Source organism: Cylas formicarius, unplaced genomic scaffold (genome assembly GCF_029955315.1).
Source record: "Cylas formicarius isolate icCylForm1 unplaced genomic scaffold, icCylForm1.1 PGA_scaffold_3__17_contigs__length_32017465, whole genome shotgun sequence".
Classification (NCBI taxonomy): domain Eukaryota; kingdom Metazoa; phylum Arthropoda; class Insecta; order Coleoptera; family Brentidae; genus Cylas; species Cylas formicarius.
This window is the reverse complement of record NW_026844326.1, coordinates 27,947,613-27,963,748: the sequence shown is the minus strand read 5'-3', so window position 1 is coordinate 27,963,748 and position 16,136 is coordinate 27,947,613. Positions and strand designations below refer to the sequence as shown.

The 16,136-nt window shown below is 37.7% G+C and overlaps 2 protein-coding genes across 3 annotated transcripts; one reads left to right on the top strand and one right to left on the bottom strand.

The window, feature by feature from the left end:
- Positions 1–193: 193 nt before the first annotated feature.
- Positions 194–5,230, bottom strand: LOC132699560 (voltage-dependent anion-selective channel-like). The gene is made up of 5 exons (XM_060666353.1): positions 5,074–5,230; positions 4,210–4,541; positions 2,353–2,580; positions 2,090–2,298; positions 194–664 (listed from the first exon to the last, which is right to left on the bottom strand). Exons 2-5 carry the CDS (start codon positions 4,527–4,529, stop codon positions 573–575), a joined length of 849 nt encoding a protein of 282 aa, XP_060522336.1. The 5' UTR covers positions 4,530–4,541; positions 5,074–5,230; the 3' UTR covers positions 194–572.
- Positions 5,231–5,795: 565 nt separating this feature from the next.
- Positions 5,796–15,703, top strand: LOC132699626 (protein lin-54 homolog). 2 transcript variants are annotated; one of them, XM_060666447.1, is made up of 7 exons: positions 5,796–6,191; positions 6,259–7,202; positions 7,264–7,383; positions 9,294–9,356; positions 12,397–12,855; positions 15,162–15,358; positions 15,410–15,703. In XM_060666447.1, exons 1-7 carry the CDS (start codon positions 6,173–6,175, stop codon positions 15,594–15,596), a joined length of 1,989 nt encoding a protein of 662 aa, XP_060522430.1. In that variant the 5' UTR covers positions 5,796–6,172; the 3' UTR covers positions 15,597–15,703. The 2 variants fall into 2 exon arrangements, with proteins under 2 accessions (XP_060522430.1, XP_060522429.1); XM_060666446.1 differs by having other exon boundaries at positions 9,294–9,428.
- The last annotated feature ends 433 nt before the right edge of the window (positions 15,704–16,136 follow it).

Genomic DNA, 16,136 nt, shown 5'->3' with positions numbered 1-16,136 from the left:
TAGAAACTTATCCAAAATATAAAGTAGCTCATAGGTAGCATAAAAAATTATATTGGTGACACTGCATTTCTAAACAAATGCAGTGTTACCAATCTTCCGAATTCAACATTTGGCAAGAGCTTCTAACGTCACCATTTTCCAAAGGTGAAGCGACTTCGAGATCGCAACTGACGTGCTTTAAAAATAAAAAACGTTTCGATTTATAAAGTATTTTATTTTGTAACAGTATGGACCAGTTCCAAAGCAAAAAAAAAGTGTAACGAAAAAAGTCGTAGCTGTGTAGCCAACAATGGTCAGACACGTAATAAAATTGCCCTGCCAGTTTCCGGGGCCTCTCTAAAAAACGAAAGGGAAACCCTCCCCACACCCCGGAAAGGCGTCGACGCTACTCGCGATAAACAAATACCCGGATATTTTTATTCTTTTTTTTTTAGAAAAAATGGAGAAAACATTCAGTTTTTAATACTAAAAAGTCTCGGTAAAACATATATCTACAATACAGCGGCTGAGAATAATGCAAAGTGGGTTTCTAACTGGGGGGGTAAGTAACAGACAAACGGGGGGCGTGGCTATTAGGCTTCCAGTTCGAGGGCCAGCCCCACCTTGTGGCCGCCTTGATTGAAGTTCTTGCCGTCAATCAGGCTGGACAATGTCAGAGTGACGCCTGAAAACGAATCAATGTATCTTTACCAGCAACAGTTAAGCCCAAGGAAAGTTAAGTTTAAAGTTAAGCAGCATACTGTTGGAACTCTCTGCATATACAGTATTGGGAAAAATTAGAGCGACTTTTATTTTTTACTACTATACATAGTACATGTGTTATATTATCAATGTTCTAAATAAATATTGGTGTAAGCAATCAACATATTTTAATAAAAATACTTAAAAAGCAACTTCCTGTTTACCAAAATTAAATGGACTAATCTAATATTAAGCCTGGTGCGACAAATAATAACTGACGTTGAGGAGATCAATCAGATTTGAAATTATTCATTCATTGTCTATTGTAAACCATTATTTAATTTTTTTTGCAGTGTGTTTTTGGGGTCGTTACCGTGCCGGGAATATAAACTTTAAAGGCATTTCCTATTCAACATATTGCAGAATATCTTCTAATACAGCATGATAAAAAATGGAGCCCCTTTAATATTATTTTGTGAAAAATGCAACCCCAAACCATAACGTTGTCACCACCGCGTTTTACTGTATCAGAAATGTACTTTGGGTCAAGACCAGTTTCCATGAAATGACGGTGGATGGACCACGAAGACACATTATCTGTACCCAAATCTGGTTTGCCGAGAACTGTGGACTGCTTTAACCAATTCTTTCATTCTCCAATTTTCTTGCTACGTTTTTTCTTTTGCTTTCGTGGCGGATCAAGTTTATAACCCTTCGACGGCCCCGAAAATCTTGTATAATTTTTTAAACAACTTCATTCACCCTGATTTTTTTTGTTTTTTGTGATATTCCAGCTTTTTACTCCTCCACATTTTTTTCTATGAGATTAACGAGACATCTGGTACTATTAGACTGTAAGAAAAAACTTAATCTTCAATGAGTTATGGTCGATTAACGAACCGAAAATAAACCAGTCTTTAAAGAAAATGAAATAAGCAGCAGTCGCTCTAATTTTGTAGGATACTGTATATACTTTTTGGGTAAATTTTCTTTCGCTTTGCGTCTCTTTCTGTTGCACATTATATATTTGTCTCACTGGTAGAAGCTGACTATTAAGAGGGACTATTTGCCATGTATAAAACAACATTCTCGAAAATATTAAAGTTCAGAAAGAAACTCTTTACCGTAACCCGAAAGTAAAAGCATTTTGAAAGAAAAATTGTTATTAAACTTAAAATTAACATTATATATTTCTCTCACTGGTAGAACTTGACTATTAAGAGTGACTATTTGCTATGTATTAAAGAACATTCTCAAAAATATAAAAGTTTAAAAAGAAACTCTTTACCGTAACCTGAAAGCAAAAACATTTTGAAAGAAAAATTCGTATTAAACTTAAAATTAACATTTGATGAGTGAAATATATCGAGACAAATATTCAATAGGGCAAGTAAGGATACAATTTTACCTTCACGCAGGCGCTGCTGGTAACCCAAACCTATCTGACTCGCGTTGTTGACCTTGACCCTCACGGAGGCATCCTGATCAAGATCATATTTAGCCCCGATACCAAACTTGGTGTTGTTGCTGCCTGACGACCAAGCCAGTTGAATGGCGGTCTCCAAACGGGGGTTCAATTTCTGATAGATCGAGCCGCCAAATTCCTGCCCATCATCACTGAAACACCCGACCAAAGGAATTTTGGAAACGGGGGTTTCTTACCCTACTTACACGTTGGTATGGAGGGTGAAGTCTCCCGACGTGAACCCTAGTGCGAAATTGCTCTTGGTCAGTTTCTTCTTGTCAGCGTCAAAGCCGGCTTGGTATCCTGCCAGCCACCCTTGATAACCGACGACGGCGGAACCCGTGACTATTGGTGCGCTTGCGTTGAGGTCGACGTCTGCGTTGAGCGCGACCCTCTCATTGACGAATGCGGACTTTACTTGAGCCGATTTACTCCTGCAACACGATTAGCTTTGGGCTACAACATGTTCTACAGATTGACGAAATCAAACACTTCCTGATCATGTTGAGCAATCTATCTCAAAGACATACTACCACTCCTTATATATATATATATATATATATATATATATATATATATATATATATATATATATATATATATATATATATATATATATATATATATTTTTTTTTGTCAAACCAAAGGCTCTCATAAGCTCACCGAAACTAGACACTCACCAATATTTTTTTGATTTATAAAAAATATATGCATATCGATTTAGAACGATGCTTCCCAGACTTCTTTTTCTGATAGACTACATAGCATATTCCATATAAAATCTCCTGGGGGCCCCCTTAGACCACTTGGGGAACCACTAATTTACTTAGAATAACAAAAAAAAAAATATCGCGAAAGTTTCAGCCCTTAATATTAATGGAAGGTCTATTGTTGTACTGATTTAATTATTGCGTCAAAACAGTCAAACAATGCAGGTAAAAATATTTCTCTGAATATATCATAATAAGAAATTAAATCCTCAAAAAAAAACCCTGATTGCATGTTTTTCGTTTCCAAGAAATCAAGCCATCAAGTTTTTTTTTATTTAATGTTTTCATTTTGGAATTTTGTAACTAACAAAAAACTCAATACACAAAAACGAACGATTTTGATTTTTAAATGGAATTGAATGCTCTACAAGAAAGGATATTTTTTAAAAGTTTTTCAAGATTGAACTTGAAAAAAAAAATGAAACCCTTTTGTAATTCGTTTTTCACCCAATTTTTATTCTAGTCTACATAATCGAAAAAATTATATCACCAATAAAATCACAAACAATTATATTGTTTTACTATTAAAAATTATTTAGTTACAATATTTTACCCATTAGTATATTATATTTGTTAATATAGACAAATTTGAATATATTTTAAACTTGGCTCCCTCTACTTGTGTGGGTTTTCTTCAACTTATTAAGTACTATGATGAATGACAACACTCTAGCCTTTTCTAACAGTGTAACAGCAACGTCTATAACATAGTTGTAATTTTTAAAATCATTTTTAGTAATTGTATTGATGATATATTTTATATTACATATTTCCGATAATGTAGAATACGAATTTGATCCATTGAGTAGAAAAAAATGGGTAATAAAATCGATTTTTCTGCAAGTTAAAAGGGAATAACTTCAAAAAAATATTAAGAGGCCATTTTTGGATAACATTAAATTCCCTTTAAAAATCAATCATTCAAATGAATTCAAATTTTCTGAGCTTCTTTTTTATAGAGAATTCAATTTCCTACAAAAACATATCCATATAAATATTTTTACCTCAATGATTTGGCTGCGCTGACGCAATAATGAGATCAGGACAAAAAAAATGCAAATACAAATTCCCATGCAATATTAGGTCATAAGGACAATCTGCCAATCTGCAAATATTTGATTTTACCTCTAAAATTCAGAGAATCGCTGATGACACTGTTGTCAGTTTTTTTTTTTAAATTAATTCCCAATAACAAGAAATTTGCAAACAAGGGGCTTCGTCCCGACCATTCTGACTCTCTGTAATTTAGAGGTTACTACTATTAACCGACAATATCTATATACGAGAACTAACCCCGTTTGCGGGGCGAAGCTCAAGTTGGTGGACAGTTTGAGGCCCTGCACCAGCTGATCCTGAATGGCGATTTCTGTGCCCAGAGTGTTGTCGGTGTTCCATTTTTCGGAGAATGTCAGTCCGTACTCTTTCACTTTGTATTTGGTCTCCAGGGAACCGAAAACCTTTCCGTTTTCTTGGTTCGACGTACCGCCCGTGTTAAATTCCACGCCCGAATTGGACTTTGTCTTGCAGTCGAGTTTGATGAGGCCGAAATGGTAGCCCTTGCCGAACACATCCTTGGCTTTTTTGCCGAGATCGGAATATGGAGGTGGCGACATATCTTCGGTTACCTGGGAAAGCAATCATTCCGTGTGTGGTCGTGTTTTAAAACTGGAAAAATTATAAAATAAAACCGCGCCGGCCATCTAGCGGATAAGAACAAAACTCTCGAAGATCCGCCATATCACGTTGACCGGGAAAAACATGGCGGCTTTTCTCGAACTTTTAAAAATTCGGCAAGGAAATAATAAATGCTAAAGTAGCCCACTTTCTAAGGGAAAAGTTTCCACTTCTTGCACATGTCAAACAAACTAATCCAAGAAATCGGCGATCACATGCCGCCCATTGCGTTCGATAACGCGTTTATTACAACATCTTACATAATCGCGAAACATGCGATTTAATTTACAACTATAGCCGGGATTTCTACAAACCGGCGACATTGCTTGTACAAATAAAAGCGAAACTAAAAAAAATATATATTCTTTAGTTAAATCATAGGATCTAGTGACCCTAATGACAAATGACCATAGCTTTCTTGAACAAATCGATCGAGCGAATTCAACTACATAAATGTATTAAATTTTTAAACTAATACATTACGTTTAATTAGATCGGTCAAAATACAACGCTGTTTCCACAAAACGAACTCCACCACCCGGTAGGAAAAAACTTAACGTCTCCCCAATATACCACCAACAGTCACTGAAGTAGACCTCCCAGAGCTTAACCGGCGGAGAGGTAAACCACGGATCATAGGAGGACAACTACCACAGACTTTCGTCCGACTTAATTGATTTGACTTTAGCTTTATGCCTTACCAAAGGTGTGTGAATCTCCTTAGAGAAACTTTTGTCATTTTATCGTGTGTCCTGCATGGTATATCGGTGGTCACATTAAATTAACTAAATACGTACCGCCTGTTCGCGCGGCATTTGTAAATCTGCCGACTCTCCAGCCTTTTTGGCACCAAAACAGGCGAATGTTTTTTTGGCACAGTCCAACTGCCTCACTTCGGTTCTAGGGCTCTCGTTCATTATGAGTGTTAATTTTTCCTCAGCGGACGGAGTAAGAGTGTTCTCCATTTAAAAATAAAAAACTCTCAAATTAAATTCTTGACAATTTCATTTTCAATTTTGACGTAACCAAAAGAATCATTTGTTTGCTTTGTTGCGTAGTGGTCATTTTTAATTGAACCTAAGTTTGAAGGAAGTCTCTAAACAAGTTCAATAATTTAACTATTCCCTAGGGAGTTTGTTTAACGGCTGTTTACCGCCGTGGGTTTATGCGTCACGTGACCTGTCACATTTAACTATGGTGTTTTGAATGTTTGTCGAATTTAAAAAAATCTCTGCTTTATTTTAAAAACATGTCGTATTCCTTAAAATGTGTCGAATTGTAATTATCGAGTCCCGCAGCCCGTCGTAAAACTGTTCAATTGTTTGTTTTCCCTGGTTTTCGTATCACCGTAATAATTTGAAAGGCGTATAAGCTTGTATGGCAAACCTTTTGAATCTGCGCTATGATTTCACGGCATACTTTAATTCGTCCTGTTAAAGCAGGCGTTGGAAAACCAAGCGCATTTTCTGCGCTCTGAAAATGCTTTGTAACTCACGGTTTGCAGGCTTTTCAAAAGCTCTCTGATATTCTTTAATTTCGCACGCCCTGTCCAGTTTCAGCAAACCAAGCGACATCGTGCGCTATGGAAGGAGACACATGTGGTGGGTAGAACATAGGAATACAAAACACGCTATTGGTATAATTTAAATTAACGGTCCAAAATTGCAGAGCAAGAGTTGATTATCGGCACGGAAGAGGAGATTGAGCACGAAGAGGAGATAGTAGAGACGGAAATCGAGCCTCAGGAGGTGGAGATTGAGACGGAGGATCAGACGTCCCGTTCACCCGAGATCATTCTGCCAGACGTTAAGAAACCGGTGACGGTTCCACCTCTGAGGCCACTCACCATCGCTCCAAAACCAAAGCAAATTCCCATAGCGGTGAAACCAATGGCCGGGCAACAGTTGTTGCTGTTGCAAGGCGGTACCGCGGGTCAGACCATCAAACTGGTGTCGCCGCAGGGACAAGAACTGAGCCTAGCAAACTACGCCATAAGCAGACCACTCACCATAAAACCTACAGTGAAAACCATATCGACCCAGGGCGGGAATATCTCGTTGGTGCAGCAGAAGCCGGTCGTTATGAAAAAGATCGTGACGACCGGTCAGAAAACCATCACGAAACCCGTGACGTTATCAAAACCGATAACTTTCGCGAAGCCCGGGCAACAGTTTATGGTGATACAGAAGCCCGATCAGCAACAGGTCAAACTGATGCAGAGTCCGACGAAGACTATTACTTTGCAGCAGGCCCAGGAGATGGGATTGTTGACCAACGCCAAGTTCCTGCCGCAGACGCAGGCCGCCATCAACAAGCAGACAGTGTTGATCAACAAGAACCAGCAGAAAACTATCAAGATAGTGCCGCAGCTGAGTCCGGCCCAGGTGTTGACGACGGGTACTACGAAAACGATAACCGTGAACCAGCTGAAGCAACCTACCAAGATTCTTCCGGCGACGAGCATGGGGGCTGCTAAACCCGCGCAGAGGATCATCTTCAAGAACGCGTCTGGGGCACAGACGATTCTACCTGGGGGTCACCTGATCCAGATGACCGGGAATCAGGCCTTGCAGACCGGTAATATCCACCAGATCAACATACCCGGAAAAGGGGTGAGAATTTGGGCGGGGTTTTCGGGATGGGGCGGGGCTTATTTGCGCGCGCGTGTTACAGATGCAGTATATCAAGTTCGTGAGTGCGTCGTCTGCGCAGTCTAGTGCGGGTCTGGTGACCATCACCAATGCGGTGAAGACAACCTTGGCGAATCCGAGTGGCGTTTTGGCGGAGGCGAAGGTATTTTTATATTCTTTTTGATTCTCCGAAAAAGAAAAGTTTGTCATTTTTATGAAAACTCGATATTACCGGTCGTCGGAGTCCCTAAAAAAACGGCGAGATTAGTTAGCTTTTTACGACAGGTCTTAGTTTAGGAAAATTAAAAGGGTAAATCTTTTACGATCTGCGGTTTTGCTACGGCGCTTATTTGAGGAAAAAAATTATATTAGAAGTTAACTATTTGAGAAGGCTGCAAACTGTAAACTAAAGCTGCAAAATTAATTGAATTAATTTTTAACCGTACGCCTCTGTATTGGGTTAAAAAAAATTATTTTCATTTTTTTTTCATTTTTCATTTTTCTGGATGAAACTCATTGAATCAATGAAGAAAACAATATTGGAAAATCAACCATATATCAATATCTTTAGTTCAAATTTTTCCTGTAGCAATTTAAAGTCATAGCGTACCCGTCACAGAGGAGAATGTCCTTAAGTCAATAATTTCTTTGTACTGGCTCGATCCTATGAATATCACTGAAGATTCCAGACTGTCAACAGCATAGTGTTCTAATACCATAAATTCTTGTGAAGTCTGATGTTGTTTTTCTAATGAAGCCTAGAAAGCGTTCTATCTACGGAGGCCACTTGAAAAGTTGCCTACGTAACAATGATACAAGACATTTTTTTCTCATATTTTTTTCTATATAGTATCCTTGCGATGCTCTCATCTCTTTATCCCGTCCAAATAGTATTCAGCCCTTTTCTCTGCAAAATGATTGTTCACGAAGGTGATTGCCTCCTCATTTGACGAAAATGTTTCTCCTCCGAGCGCAGTTTTCAAAAAGAAGTCGCTTGGACTAGATCTGGTGAGTAAGACGCATGGTCAAGCAGTTCGAACCGCAATTCGAGGACTATCCCCATGGCGATCACTGTCCGGGTGAAACAGATCTTTTTTGCAAAATTTTTCCTTCTTGAAAGTAATCGATTAAGATGACTCCGAAAAAATTGTTTTTGCTTTTTTCGGAATCGGTTCCCTCTTCGAAGTGCACTGTTTTGACTATATTTTTGATTCGGGCATTAAAAGAGTGTATCCAAGTTTCATCTAGAGTAATGAATCGGTGCCATAACTCAGATTTATTGCGCCTAAACTGCTCTAACAAAGCGTTGGAAACGTTCATTCGAACACCTTTTTGGTCTAACGTAAGTAACTATCAAGAAGTGCACGCAACTACAATCACTAGCTTTTAGGACGAGGTCGGAAACTTTTCAAGCGACCCTCGTATGTGACTAACAAATTAAAGGGTAGTGACCCGAGATATGAAATTCTTTTTTTTATTTAATACAAATTATCTACGTTTACAGTATGCGAAATAAGTAAATAGAACAAAACCAAACTCTATAGTTGTAAATTTTAAAAGTTAGAAGCTGAGTTAGAAAAAATGTGTAACCCCATATGAAAATGAAATGAAATGAAAATTTACATCCGTCATCATTCTCTGATTCGATAAATAGTTATACCTTAAAAGTGCCTTTTTAATGTAAAAGAAAGTAAAAACTGATAACAATATCAAATTTTAAAACAGAGCATTTCTCGAACATTTTAGCCCAAAAAAACCGTACCCAAATGGAAAAAATATATAAAAAATGTAATAAATTCTTAATAATAAAGCAAACGTTAAGTCGGACGTTATAACTACTTTCTCACTTAACTTTAGCGCATGTTATTATTTATAACTTTATTTTAGATTCTTACGAAGGCGAACATTAATGATTGAAACTTCGTAAGTAAATAATTCGAACGCTTTTCGGAAATTGTCTTTCAGAGAGTCCCAAGAAAATAAGAAAACATTAAACTGTAATCGTATATTAATCCAAGAAATAACAATAATAATAGATTAAGGAAATGGATACAAATCCCCCTCCTTTTTCAGCCGTCGGTCAGTGCGACGGGCAAAATCGCTCCGAAACCCATTAGCATCAAGCCCGCCATTCAGGTAAACAAAATCGCCACATCCGCAGAACAGGTGGTGGTGGTGCCCGCCTTCAATTTGGCCACTCAGTTGCAGGTGAAAATTATTGCGTAGTTTTCAGGAAGACATCCTCGAAGATTACATTTAACACTATAATTTTCAGCATATTTCACACGTATTGTTTCAGCAATTCGCAAACATAAAGCAATGATCACCATTTTAAAGCAATTTTTGTAAATATTCAGTAGGCCTCGAACACATCCACACCATTTTCAGCACCAGCCACATACTATTCACTCCGTTTCAGACATTTTTGTAGACTTTCATTACATTTCAGATGTTTTCAAAAAACATTTCGATCATTTTTCAGATTTTTTTTACAATTTCGTCACATTTTTTCAGAAATTTGCAGAAATAAGCCTTGAAATCGCTTTTTTTATAGACTTTCATTACATTTCAGATGTTTTTAAAACCATTTCGATCATTTTTTCGATATTATTTTACATTTCCGCGACATTTTTCAGAAATTTGCACAAATAAGCTTTAAAAACTCTTTTTCTTGGACTTTCATTACACTTCAGATGTTTTTAAAAACATTTCGATCATTTTTTTTTTGCAGAAATAAGCTTTGAAATCTTTTTTTATGGCCTTTCATTACATTTCAGATGTTAAAAATATTTCGATCATTTTTCAGATATTTTTTACATTTCGGTGATATTTTTCAGAAATTTGCACAAATAAGCTTTGATGTCTATTTTTTATAGACTTTCATTACACTTCAGATGTTTTTAAAAACATTTCAATCATTTTTCCGATATTTTTTTACATTTTCGAAACATTTTTTTCAGAAATTTGCAGAAATAAGCTTTAAAACCTCGTTTTTATAGACTTTCATTACATTTCAGATGTTTTTAAAAATATTTCAATCATTTTTCAGATATTTTTTTTTACATTTTTGCCACATTTTTTCAGAAATTTGCAGAAATAAGCTTTGAAATCTCTTTTTTATAGACTTTCATTACATTTCAGATGTTTTTAAAAGCATTTCGATCATTTTTCAGATATTTTTTTACATTTCCGCGACATTTTTAAGAAATTTGCTCAAATAAGCTTTGAAATCTCTTTTTTACGGATTTTTATTACATTTCAGATATTTTCAAAAACATTTATGGGGCGATTTCTTGTTATATTTTTTATCGATATCTAAACAAATATTCACCCGATTCGGCTGAAATTTGGCAACGTTATTTGGTGTATTAAGTCGTTCTAGATTAAAATTTTGCAGCCCAGTGGCGTCTCAGCGGCATCTTACCGAATTTTATTGCCAACAAAATGTACGCCGCTGCCTTTTTTATAACTTTAGTATTTTTTGTTTTGATTTAGCTTCTTCGCTTGTTGATTTTTTTCATGTCACTTTCTTTTCCTTTTTGTCCTTAAGATTAAGCAATGGATTGGCCCAATCCCCTGACTTAAAGTCATTACATTTTTGCTTGTGGGGACGAGGCGAAGATTTACGCTATTCCCATAGAAACAATCGAAGAATTAAGAAATAAAATCGTAAATCCTTGCGAGGAGGTAAGAAATAAATCTCCCATTTTAGCTCAAGTTCAATGATTCATCGATTGAGAAGTTGTACGGAAATGAATGGAGGATATTTACAACATTTGTTGTAGTGTTATGGACGCCACTGGACTTAATAATTTTAATCTACTACTATTTGTTTAAATATATTTTTTCCAATTTAACACCCTGCATCTTTGCGTTTCCGGTTTAAAAAAAAATCGTATTTTTTAACTAGGGGTCGCCCCTCAAAATCTGGGTCTACTTTTCGATTTCCCTGCATACGAGGTGTGTTCAGAAATATTTTTTTTGTTATGTTGATACACAGGTGTCTAACATATGTTCACAGTTTCAGCCAGTCTGCACCTTTACTTTTTTTGTGCGTGTTTTGTGTACTATTTTTTGCTTTAAAAAAATGAAACAAAGAATTTGCATAAAATTTTATGTAAAAAACTGGAATACACTGCTGCAAAACCCAGAAAAATGTTTTCTTTGATTATCGTGGCGTATTACATCAAGAGTTCATACCACAAGGTCGTACACTCAATAAAGAGTATTGTCTTGAAGTTATGCGCCGTTTACGAGAAGCAATAAGAAGAAAACGTCTGGAATTTTGGGAAAACAATTCATGGATTTTGCATAACGATAATGCGCCTGCTCACTAATCGTTGCTTGTGTCTAACTTTTTGGCCAAAAACAAAACCAGAATCATGCGGCAGCCGCCATATTCACCGGATATGGCCCCCTGGTACTTTTTCCTGTTCCCAAAACTCAAGAAACTCATGAAAGGAAGGAGGTTGGGAACGAGAGAGGAAATAAAAAAAGACTCGCTGGAAGAACACAAGGCTATACCTTCGATGATTGGAAAAAGTGTATTATATGTATTAGGGATTACTTTGAAGGGGGCAAGCTTAATTTTTATAAATAAATAAATACTTTTTCATAAAACTTAAATGTCACCTTACTTTTTGAACACACCTCGTGTATTGTTCAAAGATTTCCGTGATATTTCAAAAATTTTGCAATTATTTGCCGCTTCTTTTTGGGCTATTTACGCAAATAAAATTTGCAATAGCTCTTTTTTAATTCATTTTCGTAAATTTTCAGTACAAGACGTTTTCTAACATATTCGGCTCGTTTTCAGTACACCGTGCGTATTTTTCATCATATTTCTTACGATTTGAGGGCACCACACGCAGTGTCATCCGATTTCAGACATTCTTTAGGTTTTTATGACAGTTCAGACATTTTCAAAAACATTGCGACCATTTTCAGTCTGGCATGCGCACTTTTTCAGCAATCTGCTGATATATTTGTAAACAGTTTTAACATACTTTGTAACTTTAGCGTATCATTTTGCATTTTCAAAAACATCGCAATCATTTTCAACTCGATACACTCGCTTTTTCGGCACATTTCGACATTTTTTTCGAGAAGTTTCGTGACATTTCCCGTCGCCGTCCTCCCCCCCCGTTTCACCCTTAACGTGACGACGCTGTTTCAGGTGTCGAAGGTGGCCATACCGCAGATAAAACACGCCGCCGTCCCCCAAACCAACGTGCCCAAGGCGACGTCGACGACGCCTGGGACGCTCGGCGCGTCCGAGGGCGGCGTTTCGCCGCCCGCCCCCGCTGGCGCCGCCAACGACACCGCCGACCCGAACGGCATTAGGCCGCGGAAGCCGTGCAACTGCACCAAATCGCAGTGCCTGAAGCTGTACTGCGACTGCTTCGCGAACGGCGAATTTTGTTTCATGTGCAACTGCATGAATTGCTTCAACAACTTGGAAAACGAAGAGCATCGCAACAGGGCGATCAAGGCGTGCCTCGAACGCAACCCGAACGCCTTTAGGCCGAAAATCGGCAAGGCGAAGGACACGACAGGCGACGTGTTGAGGAAACACACCAAGGGGTGCAACTGCAAGAGGTCCGGGTGTCTGAAGAACTACTGCGAATGTTACGAGGTACGCCCTGGGACTTTTCCAAACATGAAACAACATTTTCGTGATGCTTCCGAGTGTTTCCTGCTACATTTTTACTCGTTGCTGGTTCCACTTATGAATCAGCATTGTTTGACTCCAAATATTCCGAATTCATCGACTTTTATTTTTGATAAGAAGAGAGCATTGATAGTTATGCTTTGTCGAATTTCCTGACTTAAAAGAATATTTTCATATGCGTTCCTGGATTTACATTTGCTCAGTCTTTCTTGACGCTGGCGGTTTCGTATGTGAATCAGTGTTTTCGGACTCCAAATATGCCGAATTCAGCGAATTTCCTTTTTTATAAATAGAGAGAATCGATAGTTATGCCTTTTCGAATTTCCTGGCTTGAAAGAATATTTTCGTATGCGTTCCTGGATTTACATTTGCTCAGTCTTTCTTGACGCCGGTGGTTTCGTATGTGAATCAGTGTTTTCGGACTCCAAATATGCCGAATTCAGCGAATTTCCTTTTTCATAAATAGAGAGAATCGATAGTTATGCCTTTTCGAATTTCCTGGCTTGAAAGAATATTTTCATATGCGTTCCTGGATTTACATTTACGCAGTCTTTCGTGACGCTGCTTGTTTCGTATGTGAATCGATGATTTCTGACTCCAAATATACCGAATTTAGCGACTTTTCTTTTTTATAAACAGAGAGAATCGATAGTTGTGCTTTGTCGAATTTCCTGACTTAAGAGAATATTTTCATATGCATTCCTGGATTTACATTTGCTCAGTCTTTCTTGACGCCGGTGGTTTCGTATGTGAATCCAGTGTTTTCTGACTCCAAATATGCCGAATTCAGCGACTTTTCTTTTTTATAAACAGAGAGAATCGATAATTGTGCTTTGTCGAATATCCTAGCTTTAAAGAATATTTTCATATGCGTTCCTGGATTTACATTTGCTCAGTCTTTCTTGACGCTGGCGGTTTCGTATGTGAATCAGTGTTTTCGGACTCCAAATATGCCGAATTCAGCGAATTTCCTTTTTCATAAATAGAGAGAATCGATAGTTATGCCTTTTTGGAATTTCCTGGCTTGAAAGAATATTTTCATATGCGTTCCTGGATTTACATTTGCTCAGTCAATGTCTATGTCTATGTCAATCAGTGTTTTCGGACTCCAAATATGCCGAATTCAGCGAATTTTCTTTTTCATAAATAGAGAGAATCGATAGTTATGCCTTTTTGGAATTTCCTGGCTTGAAAGAATATTTTCATATGCGTTCCTGGATTTACATTTGCTCAGTCAATGTCTATGTCTATGTCAATCAGTGTTTTCGGACTCCAAATATGCCGAATTCAGCGAATTTCCTTTTTCATAAATAGAGAGAATCGATAGTTATGCCTTTTTGGAATTTCCTGGCTTGAAAGAATATTTTCATATGCGTTCCTGGATTTACATTTGCTCAGTCAATGTCTATGTCTATGTCAATCAGTGTTTTCGGACTCCAAATATGCCGAATTCAGCGAATTTTCTTTTTCATAAATAGAGAGAATCGATAGTTACGCCTTTTCGAATTTCCTGGCTTGAAAGAATATTTTCATATGCGTTCCTGGATTTACATTTGCTCAGTCAATGTCTATGTCTATGTCAATCAGTGTTTTCGGACTCCAAATATGCCGAATTCAGCGAATTTTCTTTTTCATAAATAGAGAGAATCGATAGTTACGCCTTTTCGAATTTCCTGGCTTGAAAGAATATTTTCATGTGCGTTCCTGGTTTTACATTTACGCAGTCTTTCGTGACGATGATTTCTGACTCCAAATATACCGAATTTAGCGACTTTTCTTTTTTATAAACAGAGAGAATCGATAGTTGTGCTTTGTAGAATTTCCTGACTTAAGAGAATATTTTCGTATGCATTCCTGGACTTACATTTCCTGACTCTCCTTTGTTTTCCCCTAGATATTATTGTAAACCTGTATGTCGAATTAACTCGCCAGTCTTTTTCCTGAAACAGAAGAGAAGACAAATATTTGAGGCAAAATACTTTTTTCCTATAGTTAAAACTAACGGAATCTTCTAATATTTCCCGACATATTTGCTGCGTCTCACAGCATTTCGAGATCCCATGTTTCTCTCTAAAAAAATGTTGATATTCACGAAAAAAAATGTCCGGCTGTGTTTGTTCGATATAGCGTCGTTTTTAAATATTCTCGACGAATAACCACCAGTGTTTGCCGAAACTTATCAAGTTTTTCTATGATTCGTCAATGTGAGAGCAGAATTTTTGACTCGCGACGTTGCCACAAGTCACTGACATCGCAATGGACGTTTTCAGGCGAAAATCGCGTGCTCCAACAACTGCAAGTGCATCGGGTGCCGTAACATCGAAGACAGCATGGACAAGAGGAGCGCGAGGGTGCCGAACATTTTGGAAAAGTCGAACAGCGCCTCGCTGCCCGAACGCGTCTACAGGAGGATTTTGCCGCATCGCCAAGACGCGACCAACCGTTTGAGGAAGACGCCGAACCTGAGGTGGGTTTGCGCGCGCGCTCAACTTTTGGCGTCACGCCCGATTATTTTCAGGAAACAAACGCTGAATTTCATCACGGACGACGTGATCGAGGCGACGTGTCAGTGCCTGCTGACGATATCCGAGGACGCGGACTCCATCATGCAAGACGAGGAGGTGACGAAGAAACAGATAATCGAGGAGTTCGGGCGTTGCCTCACCGAGATCATAAACTGTTCGACGAATCGTTGCTTGAGTTGAGCCCGGTGTAATTTTTTTTTTAATTCGTTGAAATGATTTTTTTTGTATTAGGTATTGTTTATATGGTGTGTATCGCGTTGAAAGAGTTAATATAATTATCAAGTGAGCGAGGTTTTTTATTTTCACGCCGCCATAGGCGCCGGCAACGTAGTGACGTCATGAGATGTTGAAAATAAAACAGTTTAACAAATGGCGGCCGGAATAAATTTTACAATTGTTAAAAAAAATTCAATGTTTATTTCTAGCCAAAACGAGAAGGAAGTCTACAAATTTTGAATAACTTTTTTGGAATTCAATGGCCACTATGTATAGAGCCCTAGCCTATGCAGCGAATGGAACTTAAGTTGAGGGGCGCGAGATTTTGATTAACCTAACCTCAACTCCATAAAAAAAAGTTAAAACATGACCCAGTGTAAACATCCCATGGGATTGTTAACTAAATAAGTCTTTATTTGTGAAAAAATTTAAAATCAATAGTAGTACGAACTTGCGGGCTAAAGTAACAATATACTTTAGTCACTCGGTTTATTCTCAATTATA